At 37.1% G+C, this 25,343-nt stretch overlaps 1 protein-coding gene across 2 annotated transcripts in view; it reads left to right on the top strand.

Moving 5' to 3' along the window:
- The window catches only part of KLHDC10 (kelch domain containing 10), a 65,206-nt gene that overhangs the window by 24,416 nt on the left and 15,447 nt on the right, over positions 1 to 25,343 (top strand). Inside the window, exon 2 of one of the 2 annotated variants that reach the window (XM_005905276.2) lies at positions 11,256 to 11,342. The exons of the other annotated variant lie outside the window; for it this stretch is intronic. Within the exon in view, the coding sequence (XP_005905338.1) occupies positions 11,256 to 11,342 (87 nt within the window). The remainder of the gene's footprint in view (positions 1 to 11,255; positions 11,343 to 25,343) is intronic. 2 annotated transcript variants of the gene reach the window in all.

Here is a 25,343-nt window from a genome sequence, read left to right as displayed (position 1 = left end):
CTCTCAGTGTACTGTGATTACTTAATTTTTATAGAATAAAAGAAATCTATGATCGGCCTACCTTTTGCTACACGTGTTAGAGGAGTAGTGTCCGAAGAACAAAGAGACTAAAGTGAAAGAAAACAGAAAAATGAAGCACGGCAAGGGAAATGAATATGTTTTAATGACCAGTAGAAATGGCAAACAACAAAAAGGCGAGAACCAGCAATTTTCATTCATTTACCATTTATTTATAGAGTTGGCTTATAAGCAGATACATGTGAAAATGGAATATTTAAAATAAATAAGGAGTGTGGTTAAAAAACAGAAGATACAATATCTGATGTCTGGGGGAGCAAATTGCTGCTTTTGCCTCAATATTGTTAGTTCCCTAAAGATACATTTCCTTTGCATGTATTTGGGAAGTACAGTAGAAACCAGCAAGTAGTCAACAGCTGCTTGCACACTACTTGAAGGCCCCTAAAAGAATCAGAGTGAGCTTCAAGTTGCCAGCACAGTTGTTCCTCACAAATTTTGACTCCTAAAAACCTAAGGGATGGGAATTATTAACAGTTATTCCAGTAGATAGCATATTCAAAAGCAGAGACATTACTTTGCCAACAAAGGTCTGTCTAGTCAAGGTTATGGTTTTTCCTGTGGTCATGTATGCATGTGAGAGTTGGACTGTGAAGAAGGCTGAGTGCCAAAGAATTGATGCTTTTGAACTGTGGTGTTGGAGAAGACTCTTGAGAGTCCCTTGGACTGCAAGGAGATCCAACCAGTCCATTCTGAAGGAGATCAGCCCTGAGATTTCTTTGGAAGGAATGATGCTAAAGCTGAAACTCCAGTACTTTGGCCACCTCATATGAAGAGTTGACTCATTGGAAAAGACTCTGATGCTGGGAGGGATTGGGGGCAGGAGGAGAAGGGGACGACAGAGGATGAGATGGCTGGATGGCATCACTGACTCGATGGATGTGAGTCTGAGTGAACTCTGGGAGTTGGTGATGGACAGGGAGGCCTGGCGTGCTGCGATTCATGGGTTTGCAAAGAGTCGGACACGACTGAGCAACTGATCTGATCTGATCTGATCTGATTCCAGTAGTTAGGAATAATTTACTATGGTTTTATTCTTAAGTGGCAGTATAATGATACAATTAGCTTTCTTTATCCACGAGTTCCACATCCATGGATTCAGCCAACCTTGGATCCAAAATATTTCGGGAAAATAAAAAATTCGAAATAGCAAACACTGAAACACCTGGAGTAACAGGCAAATTTGGCCTTGGAATACAGACTGAAGCAGGGCAAAGACTAATAGAGTTTTGCCAAGAAAATGCACTGGTCATAGCAAACACCCTCTTCCAACAACACAAGAGAAGACTATACATGGACATCACCAGATGGTCAACACCGAAATCAGATTATATTCTTTGCAGCCAAAGATGGAGAAGCTCTATACAGTCAACCAAAACAAGACCAGGAGCTGACTGTGGCTCAGACCATGAACTCCTTGTTGCCAAATTCAGACTTAAATTGAAGGAAGTAGGGAAAACCACTAGACCATTCAGGTATGACCTAAATCAAATCCCTTATGATTATACAGTGGAAGTGAGAAATAGATTTAAGGGCCTAGATCTGATAGATAGAGTGCCTGATGAACTATGGAATGAGCTTCGTGACATTGTACAGGAGACAGGGATCAAGACCATCCCCATGGAAAAGAAATGCAAAAAAGCAAAATGGCTGTCTGGGGAGGCCTTACAAATAGCTGTGAAAAGAAGAGAAGTGAAAAGCAAAGGAGAAAAGGAAAGATATAAGCATCTGAATGCAGAGTTCCAAAGAATAGCAAGAAGAGATAAGAAAGCCTTCTTCAGTGATCAATGCAAAGAAATAGAGGAAAACAACAGAATGGGAAAGACTAGGGATCTCTTCAAGAAAATCAGAGATACCAAAGGAACATTTCATGCAAAGATGGGCTCGATAAAGGACAGAAATGGTATGGACCTAACAGAAGCAGAAGATATTAAGAAGAGATGGCAAGAATACGCAGAAGAACTATACAAAAAAGATCTTCACGACCCAGGTAATCACGATGGTGGGATCACTCACCTAGAGCCAGACATCCTGGAATGTGAAGTCAAGTGGGCCTTAGGAAGCATCACTACGAACAAAGCTAGTGGAGGTGATGGAATTCCAGTTGAGCTGTTCCGAATCCTGAAAGATGATGCTGTGAAAGTGCTGCACTCAAGATGCCAGCAAATTTGGAAAACTCAGCAGTGGCCACAGGACTGGAAAAGGTCAGTTTTCATTCCAATCCCAAAGAAAGGCAATGCCAAAGAATGCTCAAACTACCGCACAATTGCACTCCTCTCACACGCTAGTAAAATAACGCTCAAAATTCTCCAGGCCAGGCTTCAGCAATATGTGAACCGTGAACTTCCTGATGTTCAAACTGGCTTTAGAAAAGGCAGAGGAACCAGAGATCAAATTTCCAACATCCGCTGGATCATGGAAAAAGCAAGAGAGTTCCAGAAAAACATCTATTTCTGCTTTATTGACTATGCCAAAGCCTTTGACTGTGTGGATCAGAATAAACGGTGGAAAATTCTTCAAGAGATGGGAATACCAGACCACCTGATCTGCCTCTTGAGAAATTTGTATGCAGGTCAGGAAGCAACAGTTAGAACAGGACATGGAACAACAGACTGGCTCCAAATAGGAAAAGGAGTTCGTCAGGGCTATATATTGTCACCCTGTCTATTTAACTTACATGCAGAGTACATCATGAGAAACGCTGGACTGGAGGAAGCACAAGCTGGAATTAAGATTGCTGGGAGAAATATCAATAACCTCAGATATGCAGATGACACCACCCTTATGGCAGAAAGTGAAGAGGAACTAAAAAGCCTCTTGATGAAAGTGAAAGTGGAGAGTGAAAAAGTTGGCTTAAAGCTCAACATTCAGAAAACAAAGATCATGGCATCTGGTCCCATCACTTAATGGGAAATAGATGGGAAACAGTGGAAACAGTGTCATACTTTACTTTGGGGGGCTCCAAAATCACTGCAGATGGTGACTGCAGCCATGAAATGAAAAGACGCTTACTCCTTGGAAGGAAAGTTATGACCAACCTAGATAGCATATTCAAAAGCAGAGACATTACTTTGCCAACAAAGATTCGTCTAGTCAAGGCTATGGTTTTTCCAGTGGTCATGTATGGATGTGAGAGTTGGACTGTGAAGAAGGCTGAGCACCGAAGAATTGATGCTTTTGAACTGTGGTGTTGGAGAAGACTCTTGAGAGTCCCCTGGACTGCAAGGAGATCCAACCAGTCCATTCTGAAGGAGATCAGCCCTGGGATTTCTTTGGAAGGAATGATGCTACAGCTGAAACTCCAGTACTTTGGCCATCTCATGCAGAGTTGACTCATTGGAAAAGACTCTGATGCTGGGAGGGACTGGGGGCAAGAGAAGAAGGGGACGACAGAGGATGAGATGGCTGGATGGCATCACTGACTCGATGGACGTGAGTCTGAGTGAACTCCAGGAGTTGGTGATGGAGAGGGAGGCCTGGCGTGCTGCGATTCATGGGGTCGCAAAGAGTCAGACACGACTGAGCAAGTGATCTGATCTGATCTGATCTGAATCTGCTTCACTCCCACAACTATTTACAGATAATTTACATTGTATTTACAACTACTTACATAGCATTTACATTGTATTAGGTATTATCAATCTAGAGTGGATTTGAAGTATAGAGGAAGATGTGTGAGTAGATTATATGCATACTTAAGCCTTAACCATTTTATAGAATAAGGGAGTTGAACATCCTTGGATTTTGGTATCTGTAAGGGGTCCTGGAACCAATCTTCAGTTGAAATTGAGGGATGACTGTATAATGGAGCATCTTGGGAGAGGAGAGTAACTTCTTTAAGGAGTTGGGAGAGTGTATCTTTGGTTGAGAATTACTGCCTCAATATTCATTCATTCATTTAACAAGTATTTATCAAGTGCCTCTATTACACATACTTGTTTTCAGGTGCCAAATTGAATTGAGGTTATGAGCATTATTGACTGCATGGGTTTGAATCCTGGAGTTTTTACTTATTACTTGGCTAAGTGACCTTGGGCAAATTACTTAATCTCTCTGTGTCTTAGTTTCCTCATCTGTAAATTTGGGATCATAATTTTTATCTATCTCTGAGTTGTGGTAAGGACTAAATGAGTTCTTGGAAGAGAATTTTTTTAAGGAATACAGTTATTTTCACACACACACATACAGACATATATACATATACATAATGCATGACCAAACCAGAACACAGTACAGTGTAGCACTGTAACTCATATTTTGGTTTGTATTAATTTATATACTGCTTTGTTTCAAAAAGGATTTGAGGCAGAACCAAAGTCTCTTAAAAAATACTCTGTACCCAGGCAGCACAGCAGAATCGATACAGGTTCAGATCTTATTTTGAAAGGCAAAGGCAGACATTTTAAAATGAATGTATATACATGCTGCAAATAGAGTGTATACTCAGTACATGTCATTTCTCTCATGTTTAAAAGGAAGTAATTTACTTAACAAATTGGTCACTGTCAGCCCAAAGTATGCCGTGGCACAGGTAGACATAGTTCTGCGAGTACATTAGGAGTAGAGTGCAGGCTGAATTTTAGCTCCCATTTATCCACTTGGCATGGAGTTCTCATGCAGTAACAGTCTGCACAACCATGCAGTGATTCTGAATACAGTATTAATTTGCTTCTCTTTGGAAATTCGTTACGAATATTAAATTGTATAAAGCAGTAGGACCATATCATCTAAACTAGAATTCTTAGATCGAGTTCTCTGTCAATAGTTCTGATTGTTAAAATATTCATTCTTGTTTCTGATAGGTCATTTTGAATGCAGTCTGCTCCATATCAACATAGTTAGGTTTTTCTTCTTCATTCTGGTTTTTATTTTCCATACTTTTTACCTTGGAATATTGTAAATTTACATGCAGTTGTAAGGAATAATTCAGAGAGATCCATATACCCTTCATCCAGTTTCCCAGATGGTAATATCTTATTGCTATCGCATAGTAACAACCAGGAAATTGACATTGATATCAACTTACTTTACTCGGATTTCATTAGTTTTATATGCACTAATTCATGTGTGTGTCTATGCATGTGTTTTGAGTTCTGTGTAATTTTGTCACATGTGTAGATTTTCATGGCTGCCTAGTCAAGGTACGGCACAGATCCATTTACAAGGGCCCCTCAAGTGTAGGCACAGCCACCTTTCCTGGCAAACCTCTGGCACCCCCTAGTCTGTCCTCCATCTCTATATAGTTTCATCATTTCAGTTATGTTATATAAGTGGAATCATGTAACCTCTTTTTTTTCCCATGTATCCTTTTGACGCTGGTTTTTTTTATTCAGCATAATTCCCTTGAGAGCCATCCAAGTTGTTGCCCCCATCAATAGTAGTTGATTGGTACTGAGTAGTCTGCCATGGCATAGACGGAACCACAGTTTGTTTACCCATTCTGATTCATTGGAAAGTTGGTCAGGTTTTGGCTGTTGTGAATGAACTTTCTGTGAACATTTATGGACAGGTTTTTGTGTAAGCATAAGTTATTTTTTTTTCTCCCAGTTTGCTTGGTGTTGAATTTTATCAAATGCTTTTTCTGCATTTATTGAGATGATGGTATAGTTTTTCCTCTTTATTCTGTTTTTTGTGGTGAATTATACTGATTTTTGAATTTTTTATCAGTCTCATTTTGGGGACAAATTTCACTTAATCATGATGTTATCCTTTCTATGTAATTTTGATTTGATAATATTTTGTTTAGAATTTTTGTGCCTGTGTTTCTAAAAGGTGTTGACCTGTAATGATTTTTAATATCTTTATCAGACTTTGATATGATGGTTCTACTAGTCTTATAAATGAGAAGATTCTCTATTCTCTGTAAGCATTTGTGTCTGCCTTAAATGTTTGGAATGATGCCATCTTAAAGTCTTTACATAATACTTAAGTTTATATTTTCTATCAATATCTATATTAGTCACCCTCTGTATCTTTTTTTTTTAACCATTCATGAACTTACCCTTCTCCCAACCCTTCTTTTTACCCTTACAATTATTTGTCAATATCACCTGAGAGTACACTTGTGAATGTTAGTAAGCTTTTGTTTTACTAAAACACTTATTCAGTAAGTCAGCACTTCTCTGCTTACTCTTTTCTTTTACTTTGATGATGATTATTGAATTTTTAAAAAATTCTAGATATATATCTCTGAGTAATTCTTTCACCAGAATTCTTGAGAGAAGCAAAAATTTTGTGTCTTTGTGCATTCAAAAATGTCTTGGGAGGGACTTCCCTGGTGGTCCAGTGGTTAAACCTCCATGTTTCCTTTGCATGTGTCATGGGTTTGATCCCTGGTTGGGGAACTAGGATCCCATGAGGTATGCAGTACAGCCAAAAAATAATAATAAAAAAATTTTAAGAATGTCTTAATTTCACTCTCATAATTGACTGAGAGTTTGAGTTGATACAGATTTCTCATTTTAAAAGTATATCTAGTTGTCCCAGGACCATTTGTTGAAAAGATTATGCTTTTCTCATTGAGTAATCTTGTCACCCTGGTCAAGTCAATTGACCAGATGTATATGGATTTACTTGTAGACTCTTTAATTCTGTCCCATTAATACACATGTCCATCCTTATGCCAGTACTACAGTTTTGAATACTATGTCTTTGCAGTAAGCTTTGACTCCAGGAAGTATAAGTCTTCCAGTTCAGTTCTTTTTCAAGATTATTTTGGTTTTATGAGTTCCTTGTGTTTCCATATGAAGTTTCATATTAGCTTGTCTGTTTCTGCAAAAAAAAGCAGGTGGAATTTTTATAATAACTGCTCAATTCCCTTTTATATCTTATTAAAATGCTTCCCACCTCTTTTTCCTTTTATACTGTATTCAGGTGAATTTCTTTGGCTCCATCTTTTAACTAGTAATTTAATTCGTTCTTTTTTATCATCCTTAATTAATTTTTTTGTTAGTTAAATGATCAAAATTTAATTTCTAAAAGTTCCAATTTATTTCTTCTTAAATAAATGTATTCAGTTCAGTTCAGTCGCTCAGTCGTGTCCGACTCTTTGCGATCCCATGAATCGCAGCACGCCAGGCCTCCCTGTCCATCACCAACTCCCGGAGTTCACTCAGACTCACGTCCATCGAGTCAGTGATGCCATCCAGCCATCTCATCCTCTGTCTTCCCCTTCTCCTCCTGCCCCCAATCCCTCCCAGCATCAGAGTCTTTTCCAATGAGTCAACTCTTCACATGAGGCGGCCAAAGTACTGGAATTTCAGCTTTAGCATCATTCCTTCCAAAGAAATCCCAATATTACTGTCTGGTATATCTCAGGATAGTAATTGTACCTAATCTAAGGTCTTACTCTATTTAATTTGTTAGCTCTCTTTCTTTGGGTGTGAGTTCTTTTTGTAACATTAATAACTTTTTCATGTTTGGGTCTTGGTTTTGTGCTCACTCATCTTTATTTGATAGTCCTGGTTAGCCTTCCTGTGAATGTTAGATCTGTTTACTGCAGCAAGTCTCCACTGACTGTGGGTAGAGATGGACTATGCAATTGCCAGTCTTCTCTAATGTCTGTCCCCTTTTTCCTAGGATTTAATATCCACTCAAAGCTCTGTCCTGTCTTTTTTTTTTTATCTTTAAACTTTATTGTATTGGTTCTGCCATATATCGAAATGAATCCTCCACAGGCATACATGTGTTCCCCATCCTGAACCCTCCTCCCTCCTGTCCTGTCTTTTTGATCCAAGTGTTTATATACTCATTGTTCCTACCTGGGGAGTGACACCTTTCTAGTTTGATGCCATTGTTCTTATCTGGAAGCAACGACTCCTAACCAGTTATGCTGAAATTCTGTAAATTATTTCTGTTCTTTCTGCTTTCACCTCTGGGCTTATTTAGTTAACTCTAAGGGCTGTTCAGATCACTTGCAATAGCCTTCTACTCTGGGTGTGTAGGACTGTGATAAACCTCCTTTAAGCTGATTCTATCAGCTTTTCATTTTTCAGTGATTGACTAAGACCATTTCTTGCTCTTTTTTGATTATATATTTTTTAAATGGCTTTTGTGTTATTTGTGAGGTTTTGGGGAGAGGGGAGTTGCTTGCAGTGTGCTCAGCCTACTGTCTTGATTATTGATGACTACATCATATTTATAGTGTAATAAATAAACAGGAAAAACTTAAAAGCTAGCCAAAAATAAAATCTTGATGAAATGATTGGAAAATTATGGTTTTTGTTTCGAAGAGTAGAAGCAATCACAAATGAAGATTGACACTCAAATATATAAAAATTAAAGCTTCAATAAACAAAATTTCAGGAATATGTTTACTTGAAATTGGAAAGATATATTTGGTATGTTGCTGGTTTCTCATTTTATCAGCTCTTTGGCTAAAGGAAGAAAACAAGGCTTCTGAAGTTAGTGCCTACTTCGCCTGAATAACCCTCTGCAGAGTCAATATTAGCCCGTGCCTTTGACAGACTTATGTTGGTTGCTGACAGAGAAGCAGGCCAAAGATGTATGACAAATTCTGAAAAAACATCAAAAAGCATTTTTGATTACAACTTTGGTTCAGTAATTTTCAGTATTACTCCCTCACTGTTATCTAAATTTGTTTTATATTTTTCCACTATAAAATAATGTATGTCTTAGAATTTTGGGATAATATAAAAGGAGTGATAATCCTCAACCTGAATCATAACTGCTGTTAGCACTTTGATATGTTTCTTTATAGTATTTTCTTATCATAGCTTCAAAAAAAATTAGTAATATGGTATTGTTTTTCTTCCCGTCCAAAAGTAATACCTACTCAGTGAGAAAGCTTGGAAAATAGAGACAGCACTAGGAAAAGAAAACAAAATTGCTCTTAATAACTGCCCAAAGATAACCACAATTAAAATCTGATGTATATCCTGCCTGAATTTTTCATGACTATATATACTTTTTTCTTTGTTAATATGGTATAATACGCTACTGCTATTTTGTACCTGTACTTTCATTTGCAATATATTGTGAATGTCTTCTCATGTTAGTAAATACTCTTGTGTGTATTTTTTAGTGGTGTGTAGAATGTGAATATATTTAAGTATGTTTACTTAGCATACTTAACCATTTCCCTATGATTGGACTCTGAAAGTGTTTCAGATTTTTTACCATTATAAATAATACCGTAGTATCTTTGTCCATACGTCTTTCCATGCATCTATGATTGTTTCTTTAGGAATAAATTCCTAGAAGTGGAATAGCTGGGTCAAAGGGTATGTACATTTCAATGCTTTTGATACATAAAGATGTCAAATTTTAAGCTAATCACTTGTTATATTTTGTCTCGTATTGCTAATTGTTTTATGTGTTTGTCTTGTCTCCCTAATTAGAATATAAGCTCCTTGAGGGCAAGGGAAGTTTCTTATGCATCTTATGTATCCTTTGATAGTGTGGTTTTACAATGTTGGACTTATGAGTGATCGACAAGTATTGTATTGATTAAAAGCTGTGGTTTTCCAATTTTTGGATGCCATAAACCTATAAATTAAAAAACATATATCTATTTGGGGATACAAACAGGCTTGCAAAATTTCTGTTTTTCTAAGAAAGAATATTAAAAAACAAAATCAGCTACCATTTTTTATCACCTTCATCTCACAAAAGAATATTTAATAACAGAAGTTTCTAATTTCTGAAAAAAAGAATAGACTTTTAAATGGAACATTTTAGCATTTAAAAAACTTACTGCCTTGTCCATATTTTTCTTATTTTGTGTTGTACTAGTAAATCTTTACCTTAGCCTAGCAGTGGTCCATAGGCCAACATTTGGGAACTGCTGATTTAAAAGACTTAGAGGACTAACAGATAAACTCTTTGCAAAATAAATAATTCTTTCCTTTGCCCACAAGTCTCTCTCCTCCACAATATTAAGTATACATGTACAGGTAATGCCATTTCATTACACAGAATTTGTGTATCTCTACGTACAAGTACTACATCTAAGATATTTCCAGTTGCCAAAATAAAAAACTATATGCTTTCTAAGGAATTTGAGACAGGTTAAGTGTGATGCAGTAGAAAGAAGGCACGTATTAAGAGTCAGACTGCCCAGACTTGACTCCTGGCTTTGGCATTAAGTCACTTAATTTTTTTTTTTTTTTAGCTTCCTTACTTATAAATTAAGATGATAATATCTTCCTTGAAGTGTTTTTATTGCCCCTGTTAATAGCAGTTACCTCAGTGAAATGTAATTATTTGTTTAGGCATCTGCCTTCCTCAGAAGACCATGAGTTCTTGAGGCTAGGAGTCATATCGTCCTCTGGCCTGGGGCTCACAGCAGAGCAGGTGCTTAATGAAATGACTGTTGAAACCGTACAGGCTTATTGTGAGGATCAAATGAGATAACATGTATAGAAGCTCTTTGTAACTTTAAATTCAATACCAATGTTAATTGTTTTTATTGCCTATAAGAGCTGTCTTTGGGAGCTATCAGCACTTTGAGAAGAGACAAAATTATCCCATTAACACTTTGCATTTTTCTTCTATATTATAAGAACAAGTTTTAATTGGGATTAATGTGCAGTTAATTTGCTTCCTGTGAAGACAGAAAAATTTCCTTATTTTTCTCCCCCCACTGGGGAATTGTCAAATGTTAAATGTTTGTTTTATTCGTTTGCTATCATAAAATTTTAATTTAGCGAGATCAGCTTATTTCATATTTAAAGAATGATGCCCATTGCTTTATCCTGTTAACCATAAAACTGATAAAAGAATTAACACCAAACCCAGAAGAGAACAGGAGCCTACGTTATATCAAATTAGTTTTAGTAAGAGCTCCCTTTTTAACATTCACTGACTTTTAAAAATGTCATCGTTTCTGATCTGTTTATAAAGCTCCTGGTAAATTTTTGCCACAAGATGGCATTGGTGATTATTGAATGCATGTTCTATTGAACCAGAATTTTGAAAAATGGTGCACATAATTGTTCATATTCTTTTGGGGATGAATTGAAAACCTTCATCACTGCTTATATATTAATTTGATTTTGTTTTGACTTTCAAAACAGGGTTAAATGCTACTTTACATCATTTCTTTCTGTATTCAAGTATTGTTTTGTTTCCTGTTTTTCTGTCTTTATAACTGCAGTTGCTATGTATTATTTGCCATGTGTTGTATGTGTCTGACTTATTGCTGATAATTGTGGTAACAGGTAAGAAGAAAATACGATGGGACCCAGTTAGGAGGCGCTTCATTCAGTCCTGTCCCATCATAAGGATCCCTAACAGGTTTTTGAGAGGTGGGTGATAACTAGCAAGAGATCTGTGCTTCATATGGGTTAAAGGGAGCTTTGAATTTTCTAAACTCAAAACTCTGGTTTTTAAAAATTGTCTGAACAGCTAAAATTGGATTAAGGGAAGTCTAGAATTTTAATTTTAAACCTGTATTTCATATTGAACACTGTTGGAACTGTAATTATAAATTTTGGGAAGTTAGAATTACTTCATGTGTATTAGATGGTAGAAATAAATCATCTCACTATCAGTATTATTCCCTTGTAAGTATATTAAAAAGAACTTTGAATAATTTATAAAATAAGGGTATGGGAAATGCTTTTCTAATATGATTTTAAGGAGGAAATAAAATTTATATGACTGTAAATTTGTATGTCAGAAGCCATTAATAAGATAAAAGGGAGAAATATTTGTAACAAATGGTTAGTATCATGAATATATAAAGAGCTCTTACAAATTAATAGTTTAAAAACAAATACCCATTGGAAAAATAGGCAAAAGAACATGAACAATTAATAAAAAATAATAAAAAGCTCAATAAATATGAGATGTTTATTTTCACTATTGTTATAAACATAACTGAAATAATAAGATTTTTTGCCTATTAGGTCAGCAAAGACTAAAAATAAGAGTACTCAGTGTTGCAATGGTATGGGGAAGTCCAAACTCATATACTGAAGGAAGTATAAATTTAATACCGCCTTTCTGGATTTAATTTGGCAGTATGTATCAAAAGCCTTAAAAATGTTCACATCCTTTGACCTAGTAACCTTACTTTTAGGTTTCATTCTTTCTGTTTTTCTTTTTTTTTTTTCAATAAAACATATTCCTACTGAAAAAAAGAAAATCTCAGAAGAGGGTTGAAAACTCTGGTTCACACTATTTTTCTAGATATAACAAATTGTCAGACAGGCATTCTTAATATTATAATTTAGACCTTATTTAAAAGCCAATTTATCTAATTTTGACTGAAGAGATTATTTTTTTTTAAAGTCTAGAAAAAAGTCCTGCAGCAGCTAAAGACATTTCCTATATCTAGTGCCTAATCTATTTTTAGCAGCCAAGCTCCAGATGATGAAAAAATAAATAGGTCAAGATAAGATACAGAGAGTGTTATGCTACCTTTTTTAAAAATTCTCTTTTTCTTTTCTTTTATTTTTTGGCTGCACCGCATGGCTTGTGGGATTTTAGTTCCCTGACCAGGGATTGAACCTGGGCCGTGGAAGTGAAGGCACCTAGTCATAACCACCGGACCACCAGGGAATTCCTGCTATGCTACCTTCTAGCAAAAATAATTTTATTAATAGAAACTAAGAGATAATTTTAGTGTTATGTGACCAAAAAAAAAAACAAACAAACCACTGTGTACACGTGGCCAAGCAGTACATCAAATTCTATAACATGATTTTTCTTTTTCCTATTTAAAAGATTAAAATGCTAATTTATTGATTTATAATGAGAAAGCTAACTTAGGCTGACTAAACAAGTATAATCAAGCAATTGTGTAATTAGGATATAAAATTCAATATATCAATTTTGTATAAACATAAAAAAAGGAAATGGTGAAATAACATTTTGTCTGGTTGGTGGGATTTTGTTTTCTTTTGTTTATGCTCTGTTTTTCAATGTTTTAATCATGGAAAAAAGAGATTAGTACAGGTAAGTTTCATACCTTTGGTTATTTTTGTAAGCCCTAAATCGCCTCAAAAAATGGCTGAGGAAGATGGACTGACTGTGCTGAGAAGAGTGAGGTGGGACTAAACTCAGCACCAGCAACATCAGGACCCCCAGTGGCCGCCACTGACCCAGGGGCCTTGTCTTACTTCTCACCTTTGACCTGTTTGTAGTGTTTGATCTGTTGACCACCTGCACCTTCTTAAATTTTTCTCTCTTTTTGGGTTATACCTTGATGTACAATCTGAGATGTTTTCTTCCAACCTCTTTGATTGTTCATTCCGTTTCCTATACTAGCTTTTTTTCTTCCTGCTCACTAAAGATGGGTATTACTCCAACATTCTGTCCTCTCCATTATCTCCTCCTGTTATCTCATCAGATTTCACAGACTTAACTAACCTTGTTCGTTCATTCATGCTTTCATTCTTTCAGTATTTTTTGATTGCCTCCTGAGTAACAGGCTCTATGCTAGCTCAATAATCTAGATACTAGAGAAGCAGGTAAAGAAATAATTACAGAATAATTTGAACATATAATTCTTTGTGGTAAATGTCCTGATGAGGTAGTGGGAGTGTGGGAGTGCAAGAAGAGGTACCTGACTCAACATGTGGGAAGGACAGAGGAAGGGAAGTCATCAGGATGCCTTTTCAGAAGAGATAACACTGAGTAGTCTGAGTAGGTGTTAACAGGGCAGAGTTGGAACGTCTCACATGGGGACCAAGCAGCTTGAGTAAAGGCAGTTAGGTGGAACAGAGTATGGTCTTTCAGAGGAACTGTAGGAAGTTCAGCAGAGTGGGAAAGAGTGCGATAGAAGAAGCTGGAGAGGGTCCAGATCAAGTCGGGCACTGTCCCCAGCAAGTTTTTAGGATCAGTTTATTTAACTAGCAAAGAGATTTAATTGGAAGACCAGTTACAAGGTTGTTAGAGTTATCAAGGTGAGAAATGATGGAGACTACAACTAAGGTAGTTACATATAGTAGGACTAGAGAGTACGTAATCAATTTAAAATGTAATGAGGTGGAATTAGATGAGACTCGGTGACCACTTGAAGAGGAGGAGGGAAAAGCCAAGAAAGCTTCAGCTTTCTGTGTGGACCATTTTCTCTTTACAGGTGTTGTATTAGATGGATGGAAGGGCAGGTTGAGGGAAAAGATAATAAATTCAGTTTAAACTCCCCAAACCAACAATAGCATGTCCTTGGACACTCAGTCTAAGAGTTATTTCTAGGGAAGCCTCTTTGGAAGCCTGCCTCTTTGTTTTGATCGCACCCTCTGTGTACCTGCCTATATCATAATACTTAGCACACTGAATTAGAGTCATGTGTTTACTTGTTGTGTGCCTGCCTTAGACTGTAAGCTCTGTGAGGGCAGGGACAGTGGAGCACTGCCTTTCGTTTCTTTATCTCCAGTTTGTAGCACGGTGCATGTGGTAGGTGTATCACATGTATTTGAGTTGAATTTGTTATTTGTGAAGCTGCTGTCAGGAGAATAGGATGGGACTAAAATTTTAGTACATTTTTTACTTCCTTCTGGTGATAGTGACAGCAAACTAATGAGTTGCTGAGAATATGAAAATGCAGTTTAGTGTTTCCTTAGTTTTTTTTTAAGTTATCTATAGTCTTGAAATTGCCACTTTTAAGCCTCTCATTTTGGGACTCCTACACATTACCTCTTTTGATTCTGATTAAACAGTTTCATAGTACTCATTTTCTGTCACTAGATTCCTTCACTAGATCCTGTATCTTTTCTAATTATTTTCTATCTGTGTAAAAAGTACTGTGAAAACAATATCAGTGTAGTGAAGACAGCGTGTTTTCATTGCAAAATGATGGTTTGATTATACCCATTTCCTCTCCCATACTTCTCATATATCACTGAAAATTACAAAACAGACATATAAAAAAGAATGAATCATAATTGTATTGAACAACAGTAAAGGGAGGCTTTGAAACCAGATTACCCATGTCTGAATCCAGGCTCTGGCACTTACCAACTATGTGACTTTGGGCAAGTTGCTTATTCTTTTTTTTTTTTTTTAACCTCAATTTCCTCATCTGCAAAATTAGGATGATGATAATGATACCAGCTTCGTAGGGTTGCTGTGAGTATCAAGAGAGGTAACATGTGCAAAGCACTCAAGAGCTTTTATGTTCAGCCAGTATTGACTTAATGTTAGCTGCTGTCATTCTTGCTATTGTTATAATACCAGAAAATTGGTGGAATTTCAGGGTAATAGAAAACAGTTGGAATTATAATGATTGAGAAACCAGAACAGAATAAAATGCAACCCCAAGTAGGTACTCCCGCTGCATGCTGAAAGAGAATTTCTTAATGGAACTTCTTTCCTGAAACTCTAAGCCTAGAATCAGCAGGTGTAGGAGGAAGGAGAAGGTTGGGGAAAAATGGAACATCAGGGCAAATAATTAAGAGACTGCCTTCAAAACTCTTATTTCCTCTACTTCTTCTGTCCCTCCCTGGCAATGGCTTTGTTGTTGTTGTTGTTTGTCACATCCAACTCTTTGCCACCCCGTGGACTATAGCCTGCCAGGTTCTTCTGTCCATGGGATTTCCCAAGAAAAAAATACTGGAGTGGGTTGCCATTTCCTTTTCCAGGGGACCTTCCCCTCCCTGGGATCAAACCTGCACCTCCTGCATTGGCAGGCAGATTCTTTACCTTTGAGCCAGCAGGGAAGAGCAGTGGCTTTTGCTCTGAGGACAGTTCTTCAAGCAAAGTAGGGGATTTGTTGGAGGGAGGGTTGAGCAGACAGTGGACCTGGGATTGGAGAGTGTGAACGCAAAGCAGAGCTTTAGGTAGTGGATCTCCACAACAGATTGGATGAGGTGGATGGAATGTGGGAGAAGAAGAAAGTGAGCACCACTGAAGACTGAGGTATGTTAAATGACTGTACCATCAAAATACAGCCTTCCTTATTTTGGAAAAACGGAGGTTTTTCTCCACTTCTAAAGAGAAACCTGTCTGTGAGTATACCATATTCCTGCAGAGACCCACAGTCAAACATATCTCCCATTTGGAAGTTTGGAGACAGAGTAATACAACTGTGGAGGAAATCTGTTATTTTGAAGAGCAGACTCATTGGAAAAGACCCTGATGCTGAGAAAGATGTAGAAGGCAAAAGGAGAAGGGGGTGGCAGAGGATGAGATGGGTAGATAGCATCACCAACTCAATGGACATGAATTTGAGCAAAGGGGGAAATAGTAGAGGGCAGAGGAACCTGGAGTGCTGCTGAACCTGGGATGCTCAGTTGGGTCGCAAAGAGTCGGACACTACTGAGTGACTGGACAACAACAACAAAACTTGAAAAAAGATTAGTAAGCTGAATAAATGAAACAGCTGACTATGGAAATAGAGATACCGAGGAAACAGAATGGAACTTGAGGAAGTTCTGATCACAGCAGGTTCCCTCAGAGTCAAGAGAAAATTAAGGAGTGGTTAAAGAATTAGTTCCAATTGAAATTTGCTGAAATAAAATGCAGTTAGTTAAATAGTACACAGCTGCTGCTGCTGCTGAGTCACTTCAGTTGTGTCTGATTCTGTGCGGCCCCATAGACGGCAGCCCACCAGGCTCCCCCATCCCTGGGATTCTCCAGGCAAGAATACTGGAGTGGGTTGCCATTTCCTTCTCCAATGCATGAAAGTGAAAAGTGAAAGTGAGGTCGCTCAGTCGTGTCCAACTCAAATAGTACACAGACTTAAGACCAATTTTTACAAAACTAAAGTAGGGGAAATTTACAGACCATAAAGCAACAGGACAAAAAGAGAAAGTACAAAAGGAAAATTACGCTATTAGGATAGATCTAAGTGATCCAGTATCCATTTTATAAGGGTACATATGGAAAGACAGTGAAAGAGAAAATTAAAGACTATTTCCCTATGCTGAAGAAAGACTGAATTTTCAAGTATAAAGAGCCCACCAGGGAACAAGCTAGAGAAATGTAAAAGCAAAAAGCATCTATCTGTACATTACTGAACTACTTATGATTCCAAAGATGGAAAACAGGCTACCTAGAAAGACTCAAGACTAAGAATCAGATTGGTTTTGGATATAAGATAGTTTCTAGAAAATAAGTGCCTTCAGTGTTCTGAGGCAAAATTATTTTGAACACAGAACTGTACCTAGCCTCACTAATATTTGAATGTTTAAATAGGGGTCAAAATAAATAAGGACTCTGAAAATATGTGAACACACCTTTTTTGAGAAAATTACTTGAGATATTCCCACTAAAATGGAAAACAAATCCAAGAAAGAGGAAAATTTGGACACAAGAAGTGGTGATGTGCAAAAAACACAGTAAAACTTTAGAGTTACATTGAAATACAGGAACTGTGAAGGATGGTATAATTGATAACAAAAGATTTCTAAATACACAGAATAATGATAAAAAATATATATGTGTGTGTGTGTGTATATATATATATATATATATATATATGAAATATTTCCTAACATTTCAGATGATTTAAATAAACTAGGGAGAAAGTAAAACTGCTAAAGATCTTATAATTTTTTGTTTTAGGATTTATAGGTATGATGTATGCTTATTAAAATTAAAATAATACGGAAATATAAAGGGTGAAAAATGAATGTCCTTATCTCAAGCATATATAACAAATCAGAAAAAGACATCTCAGTACAAGAATGTATAAAAGGCTTGAGCAGACACTTCCTAAAAGGATTAATCCAGTTGGCCAGTAAACAAGAAAAGGTGCTCTACCTCATTAGTAATGAGATAAATGCATATTAAAACCATGGTGAACTAGGTCTACAAGAATTGCTAAATTAAAAAGACTGAAGACATTAATACTAAATAATTTGTAAACAGGCCTTATCTAGTAAAGATTTTCATAGCTTATGACTTCAGAAATTCCATTTCTGCATTTACAGCCAACAAATACAGGTCTCTCTACACCTGAAAACATGTACAAAAGTGTTTATAGCTACATTAAGAACCACTGATTTGAACAAGCCAAATGTCCATTCACGCAACATAGACTGGGTAAATTGTTGTATGTATTCATACAAAGACATACACTATTTGGCAGTGGAAATGAACAGACCACCTCTAAGCCCAGCAACATGGATGAATCTCAGAAACACAATAGTGAATGAAAGATCCAAGAAAGAAAACATACTGTATTATTCTATACAAATACACTGTAAAACTAGGCCAAAATAAACAGGACTGTTTAGAGGTGCATACTTAGGTATAATCAGGCTGTTAAAGCAAGTTTTATGATTGCTATAAAATATTAGGAAATAGGTTTTCTCTAAAAGTGAAGCCAATGGGATGGAGAGAGTTGTAATCAAAAGGGGCAGGTAAGGGGGGCATCTGTGTGCTGGCAATATTCTATTTTTGGACCTAGATGATGGTTCCATGTTATCTTTCTGATAAATTTGTTAAACCGCTGCTGCTGCTGCTAAGTCACTTCAGTCGTGTCCGACTCTGTGCAACCCCATAGACGGCAGCCCACCAGGCTCCCCTGTCCCAGGATTCTCCAGGCAAGAACACTGGAGTGGGTTGCCATTTCTATACATTTATAATTATGTATGTCTTATATTTGACATACCTATACATGTCTTACATTTCACAATAAAAGAACTTAAAAAAGCAAGATGCCATTTCACATCTTTACTCCTCACCTTATTCCCCTTCCCAGAAGTAACCACTGTTAATAGCCAAGTTTCTTTCCAGGCCTCGTTTACTCTTAGTATTGTTAGAGAAATACAAATTTATGGGTTTTTAAAGAATATTAGGGGATAATAGTATGTAGCTCTCCTGAGGAAAAAAAGAAACCTTGATTATTTTAGTAAGATTAGGTAAGTGGGAAAATGAAACAATAAGAATGACAGATTTTTTTAAAAACTGTGTGTGTGTGTATATATATATATGTATGTATATATGTATATAAGATGGCAGGGGTAATATAAAGAAAATGAAGATCAAATTGGGTTTATCTGTGAAATGTACTTTAAAAGCTTAAACAATTTGATTTTTCTGATATCAAAAAACACATTTAATAAAATTTGATACTCAATGCGTTCATTTTATTAAAATCCATTGAACTATACTCTTAAGATATCTACCCTTTTCTATATATACATTTTAATAAAGACTTTTAAATCATACTCATTCCTGGTTATAATATCTACCCTTTTCTGTATATACATTTTAATAAATACTATTTTAAATCATACTCATCCCTGGTTAAGAAAAAAATTTGTAGACATCCAGGAATAAAAGAAAGTTTGTTTTACTGATAGACCATCTATAAGAAACCAATCGCAAATTTTATATATAATGGTGAAACATTACTAATATCCTCACTGAAAAAGTGAAAACCAAGACAGAAATGCCCATTGTCATCTCCACCATTCAACCTTGTTCTGAAGGTTTCAGCCAATACAATAAAAGATGGAGAAAAAAAAAGGTATGTATATTAGAAAGAGTTGCAAATTGCCATTAGTAACAGGATGATTATCTACTATAAAATTCAAAAGACAATTAACTAATGATAACTAATACTAGAATTTAGAAAATTTAGTTAGATAAAATTTAAACTTTAAAGATGAATTACTTTCCTGTATATTAACAGTTGCCTGAGGGCTTTCCTGGTGGCTCAGACAGTAAAGAATCTGCCTGCAATGTGGGAGACCTGGGTTCTATTCCTGGGTTGGGAAGATCTCCTGGAGAAGGAAATAGCAACCCACTCCAGTATTCTTGCCTGGGAAATCCCATGGACAGAGGAGCCTGGTGGGCTACAGACCATATATTAACAACCAATTAAAAAATCAAACCAGTCAATCCTAAAGGCAATCAGTCCTGAATACTCATTGGAAGACTGATGCTGAAGCTGAAGCTCTAATGCTTTGGCCACCTGATGCGAAGAACTCATTGGAAAAGACCCTGATGCTGGGCAAGATTGAAGCAAGAGGAGAAGGGGACTACAGAGGATGAGATGGTTGGATGGCATCACTGACTCAATGGACATGAGTTTTGAGCAAGCTCCCGGAGTTGGTGATGGACAGAGAAGCCTGGCGTACTGCAGTTCTTGAGGTTGCAGAGTCGGACATGACTGAGCAACTGAACTAAATTAAAAAATAGATGTCTATTTACAGTTGTACAGAAAATTTTAAAGTACTTAGGCATAAAAATCAAGAAAACAAAGCATACTGATGATACAAAAAGATGAGGATAAATGGTTAGAGATTATATTCTTTTTATATAATTTCAGACTTACAGAACTGTTACAAGAATGATAAAATTTTCCTATATTCTTTACCTGGATCCCACAGATGTTAACATTTGATCACATTTGCTTTATCCTGCTCCCTCTCTTCTCTGTTTCTTCTCCCCTTTCTCCCCTCTCTATCTAATACATATGCATATACATACTGTTTTTCTGTTTGAATCATTTGAGATTAAGCTGCAGACACAATGCTCCTTTACCCCTAAATATTTTGGTGTCTGTTCCTGGAAAACAGATACTCTCTTATGTAATTGCAGAACAAGTATTAAAATTGAGAAATTAACACTATACATAATGGGCTGAATTAACACTATTATCAGCTTTATAGACCTCATTTTGGATTTTGCCAGTTCTTCCAAAAGTGTCCTTTATAGTAAAATAAAATCCCTGATCATGTGTTGAATTCAGTTCTCATGTATCTTAAGCCTTAATATTGATACTCTTGAACAGTACAGACTAGTCATATTGTAGTATGTCCTTCAGTTTGGGTTTCTCTCATGTTTTTTCATGATTACATTCAGCTTATACATTTTGGGCTGAAATACCAACTGAAGTAATAGTGTGTTCATTTCATTGCATGTGGTGTTGATTTATCCCATTACTGGTGATGTGAACTTTGATCACCTGGATACGATGGTATCTGCCCAAGGGGCCTCATAGATTTTAACATACTGATTCTAAAACCCAATGCAAGAGTACATGGAGAAAAGTAGCTGAGAAGTTTTGAAAAAGAGTGACAGCAGGGAATTTGTCCCATTAGATGTTAAGATACTTCAGAGCTGTCATAATTAAAACAGTGTAGTAATGGTACAGGTAATAAATAGCAGGACTGAACAGAGCCCAGAAACCCAGGCAAGTATGTAGTGACAGCTATCACAAGTACACTTTGCTCAGCACTTGAAACGAACTCATGGCAGCACCAGTGTCTGTCAGACCAAGTTTCTTTTATTGCTGCCAACTTAGACTTAAGATTACTCTGCTCTTAGAAACCAGATCTTATGTAAGTCTTACACAGGGTATGGAAGCCCTGCAGTAGGAAACGCTTACATAACCAAGAATATTGTGTGCTGCTGTTAATGGATGGCCTTTGCCTGAGCAGCTTGGACTCTAGGAGTAGTAAGAAGGCCTGCCTACCAGTCAGGGGTGGGAGCCAGCTGGCACAGTCCAGGCTTCCAAGTGTACAACAGAAGACCTGTCTTCTCAGGTAAAGGTAATGGTAAGCTTTATATTTGGAAAGAAGTAACCAGTTAAACTGGTTGGATGTCACTCCGGACACAATGGACATGAGGTAGTTGGATGTCATCACTGACTCAATGAACATGAGTTTGAGCAAGCTCTGGAAGATGGTGAAAGACAGGGAAGCCTGGCGTGCTGGAGTCCATGGGGTCGCAAAGAGTTGGACACGACTGAGAACTGAACAAAAGCAACCAGTTAAACTGAATTCATCCTTTAAGCTATATGATATTTATAACTAGTTAATGCTTTTAGAAGTAAAGGTCTTAATTTTTTTTTTTAACAATGACCTTACCACAAATGTTTCATAGCACATCAAGAGGTGGCTTCATCTTGTAAGTGATAGGCTTATTAAGCTAAAATGTTATATTCTGTTTACAAGCTTTTGCATTTGAGTGTGTGGAGTTTTTATGTTGATTGTATGCATTCTTAAAGAGCAATAGATTTTGTGTCCATGGTGATTAGACCTGGATATTGAGATTTTCCTAATTCTACTCTAGAACTTGTCAGTGTAGTATACAATAAAGACTAAGGGTAATGGTACAGTTGGACACGACTGAAGTGACTTAGCGTGCACACACTACTATAGCTTCAAAGACAGCTTTTAAGTTCAGTGTTGGAAGGATAGCTTTCCATAAGGGGTTCAGGGACAACAGCCTATCCATTTTGTGAGAAATATTAGTACCCTACCTCATAAAATATACAAAAATATGTTTTAAATGTATTCAGGTTCTGAATATGAAAAACCAAAACTAAAAATTTATTAGAAGTAAATGAAAATAGTAATCTTATAATTATGCTTTCCAGGTGGCACAGATTTAAAAGAATCCTGCCTGCCAGTGCAAGAGATGCAGGTTTAATCCCTTGCTCGAGAAGATCCCTGGAGTAGGAAATGGCAACCCACTCCAGTATTCTTGCCTGGAAAATTCCACGGACAGAGGAGCCTGGTGGGCTACAGTCCATGGGATCGTAAAGAGTCAGATGCAACTGAACAGGAGCACAAGGGCACAAGGATCTTATAATGTAAGATGTAAAGCAAATGAGCCTTTTGTTGCTGTTGTTGCAAAGGAGCCTTGAAAGACTGAGAGATTCAGTTGTACAAAAACTTCCATATGTTAAAATATACCATAAACAAAATTAAAAGACCAGAGTAGGCTGGAAGAAAGAAATAGAATAAATAATTTCTGCAAATCTGTGAGAAGACAATACAGTAGACAGAGGATATATGATCAGGTGGTTCCCCCAAAGAAGAAGTACAAATGGGCCGATAAACATGTGATAATCAGGGAAATGCAAATTGGTCTGATACCCATCAGATTGGGCTTCCCTGGTGGCTTAGAGGGTAAAGCGTCTGCCCGCAATGCGGGAGACCCTGGTTCAGTCTCTGAATCGGGAAGACCCCTTGGAGAAGGAAATGACAGCCCACTCCAGTACTCTTGCCTGGAAAATCCCATGGATGGAGGAGCCTGGGAGGCTGCAGTCCATGGGGTCGCAAAGAGTCAGACACGACTGGGCGACTTCACTTTCACTTTCACCCATCAGATTGGCACAAACTAAAAAGGTTGAAGAGGGCATGAAGAAATAGGCACTTCTATACACTGTTGTTGGGTGTATACATTGTTCCAGTCTTCTTGAAAAGTAATATAGCTCAGTTGTAACCCGCTGAATCTGTGACAACTTTAAGTGTATATTCCTTTGACCCCAGACCCAAAGAAATCTTTAGTCACTGACTAGAGAAAGAATAGTTAGCTTTTCACTCCCAGCCCTAGGACTTCTTGACGGGATGTTTAATATTTATGAAACGTTGATCAGATGCTCATAACTCAGCAGTTTAATTTGCATAGATAATGGCATTATTTACAGAAACCAGCAATTGAACTAGACCAGTGCTTTTGATATAAATATTATGTGAGCCACAAAATTTTAAATTTTCTAGTAGCCTTATGAAAAAAGTAAAAAACAGGTGACATTAATCTTAATTTTTATTTGATCAGGAGATCAAAAATATCACTATACCTATATTCAGATAGAATTTTGGGAGTTGGTGATGGACAAGGAGGCCTGGCGTGCTGCGATTCATGGGGTCACAAAGAGTCGGACACAACTGAGCTACTGAACTGAACTGAACTTTACATTCATTTTTGGATACTAAGTCTGTTAAATCCAGGGAGTATTTTACAATTAAAGCATAACTCAGTTTGGACTAGCCTCATTTCAGATGCTTGGGAGTCGTATGTGGCTAGTGGCCACCGTGTTGGACAGCACAGGGCTAACTCTAAGCCCCAGAGGACAGAAGGAGGAATGATCTTATCATTGTGTCCTTAGCACCTAGCACAGTACCTGCCATATAGCAGGCGCCCAATAATATTTTTGGCTCAACGAATAAATGGATAAATATAAAGTCATCTTTTCATTGACTTCTCAACCTTTAATCATATAAGTTATATTTGTCTCAAAAAGAGTTGGCAGTAAACATAAAATGGAATGACTGCTGTGCAGTCATTTAGAGAAAATTCTGGAATATGCTATATGTCTTTTCATATCTGCCCAAAGGCAGTTTCAGAAATTTCTGTTGGTTCCAGGTAATCAAGCAAATGACACTATAGAGAATCCTATCTGTTGACCATAGGAACTCTATTGAGTTTTTTTCATTAAATTTGTCTTGCTAATCCTTATAAGCATTTATGTTTTAAGAAGACCATTGCATAATCCAATTCCTGTCCCCCAAATTGTATCTCATTCTAAGTACAGTATCAAAGTCCACTGAGAGCTGTACACTGTTCTGATCATCCCTGTTACTGTAAACTTTGACCTGAAGTTAATATCAATGAGACTTCCAGTGTCTGTTATACATCTCTGTTTTAGATGTTGTGGTGATACAGAAATAATTGCTATATGTGATATTTGCCCTTTATTTGGAGAAGAAAAATAAATATTAATGAATAGAGGAAAATTAAAATTTGTAAATTTGTTCAGTAGTTCCTGTGTTCCTTAGGCCTGGTAATAGAAAGATAAATACAAATACATTCTGTTTCCCTCAAATAGTTTATTGCCTCCTGCTGCTGCTGCTGCTGCCAAGTCGCTTCAGTCGTGTCCGACTCTGTGCGACCCCATAGACGGCAGCCCACCAGGCTCCCCTGTCCCTGGGATTCTCCAGGCAAGAACACTGGAGTGGGTTGCCATTTCCTTCTCCACTGCGTGAAAGTGAAAAGTGAAAGTGAAGTCGCTCAGTCCTGTCTGACTCTGAGCGACCCCATGGACTGCAGCCTACCAGGCTCCTCCGTCCATGGGATTTTCCAGGCAAGAGATTGCCTCCTAGGAAGATGCATATATTAACCAATAAACGTAGTTTAACAAAATAGCAAGTATAATAAATCTGTGAAGTACAGAAATAATATTCCTTCATACAAAAGCAAGCTGAGACTCAGTGAGGGTCAATGACTTGCTCAAGGAAGTAGTTAGAACCTGGATTCAAATCTAGATATTTATATGTTATTGTTCTTCCTTCCACATCACATTTTCTGCTTCAAGATTTTTAGAAATAGAAATTTAGCTCTTCACTTGAGATAAATCATAGCTCATGAGTAAACTCCAAACTGATTATAGTTTGTGTAATATATTTATTATGTACTTACCTAGTTACGATGTAATCATCTTATTAATTGTCTACATCTATCGTAACATTTGAGTGGTGTGGTACTGAATAGTAAGGGCGCAAGTTTTCTTTTTTTGGCTGTGCCACACAGCTTGCAGTGTCTCAGTTTCCTGACCAGGCATTGTACCTGGGCCATGGCAGTGAAAGCCCAGGATCTTAACCACTAGGCCACCAGGG

This window comes from Bos mutus, chromosome 4 (assembly GCF_027580195.1).
Source record: "Bos mutus isolate GX-2022 chromosome 4, NWIPB_WYAK_1.1, whole genome shotgun sequence".
NCBI lineage: Eukaryota > Metazoa > Chordata > Mammalia > Artiodactyla > Bovidae > Bos > Bos mutus.
This window is presented reverse-complemented; position numbering and strand designations above follow the sequence as displayed.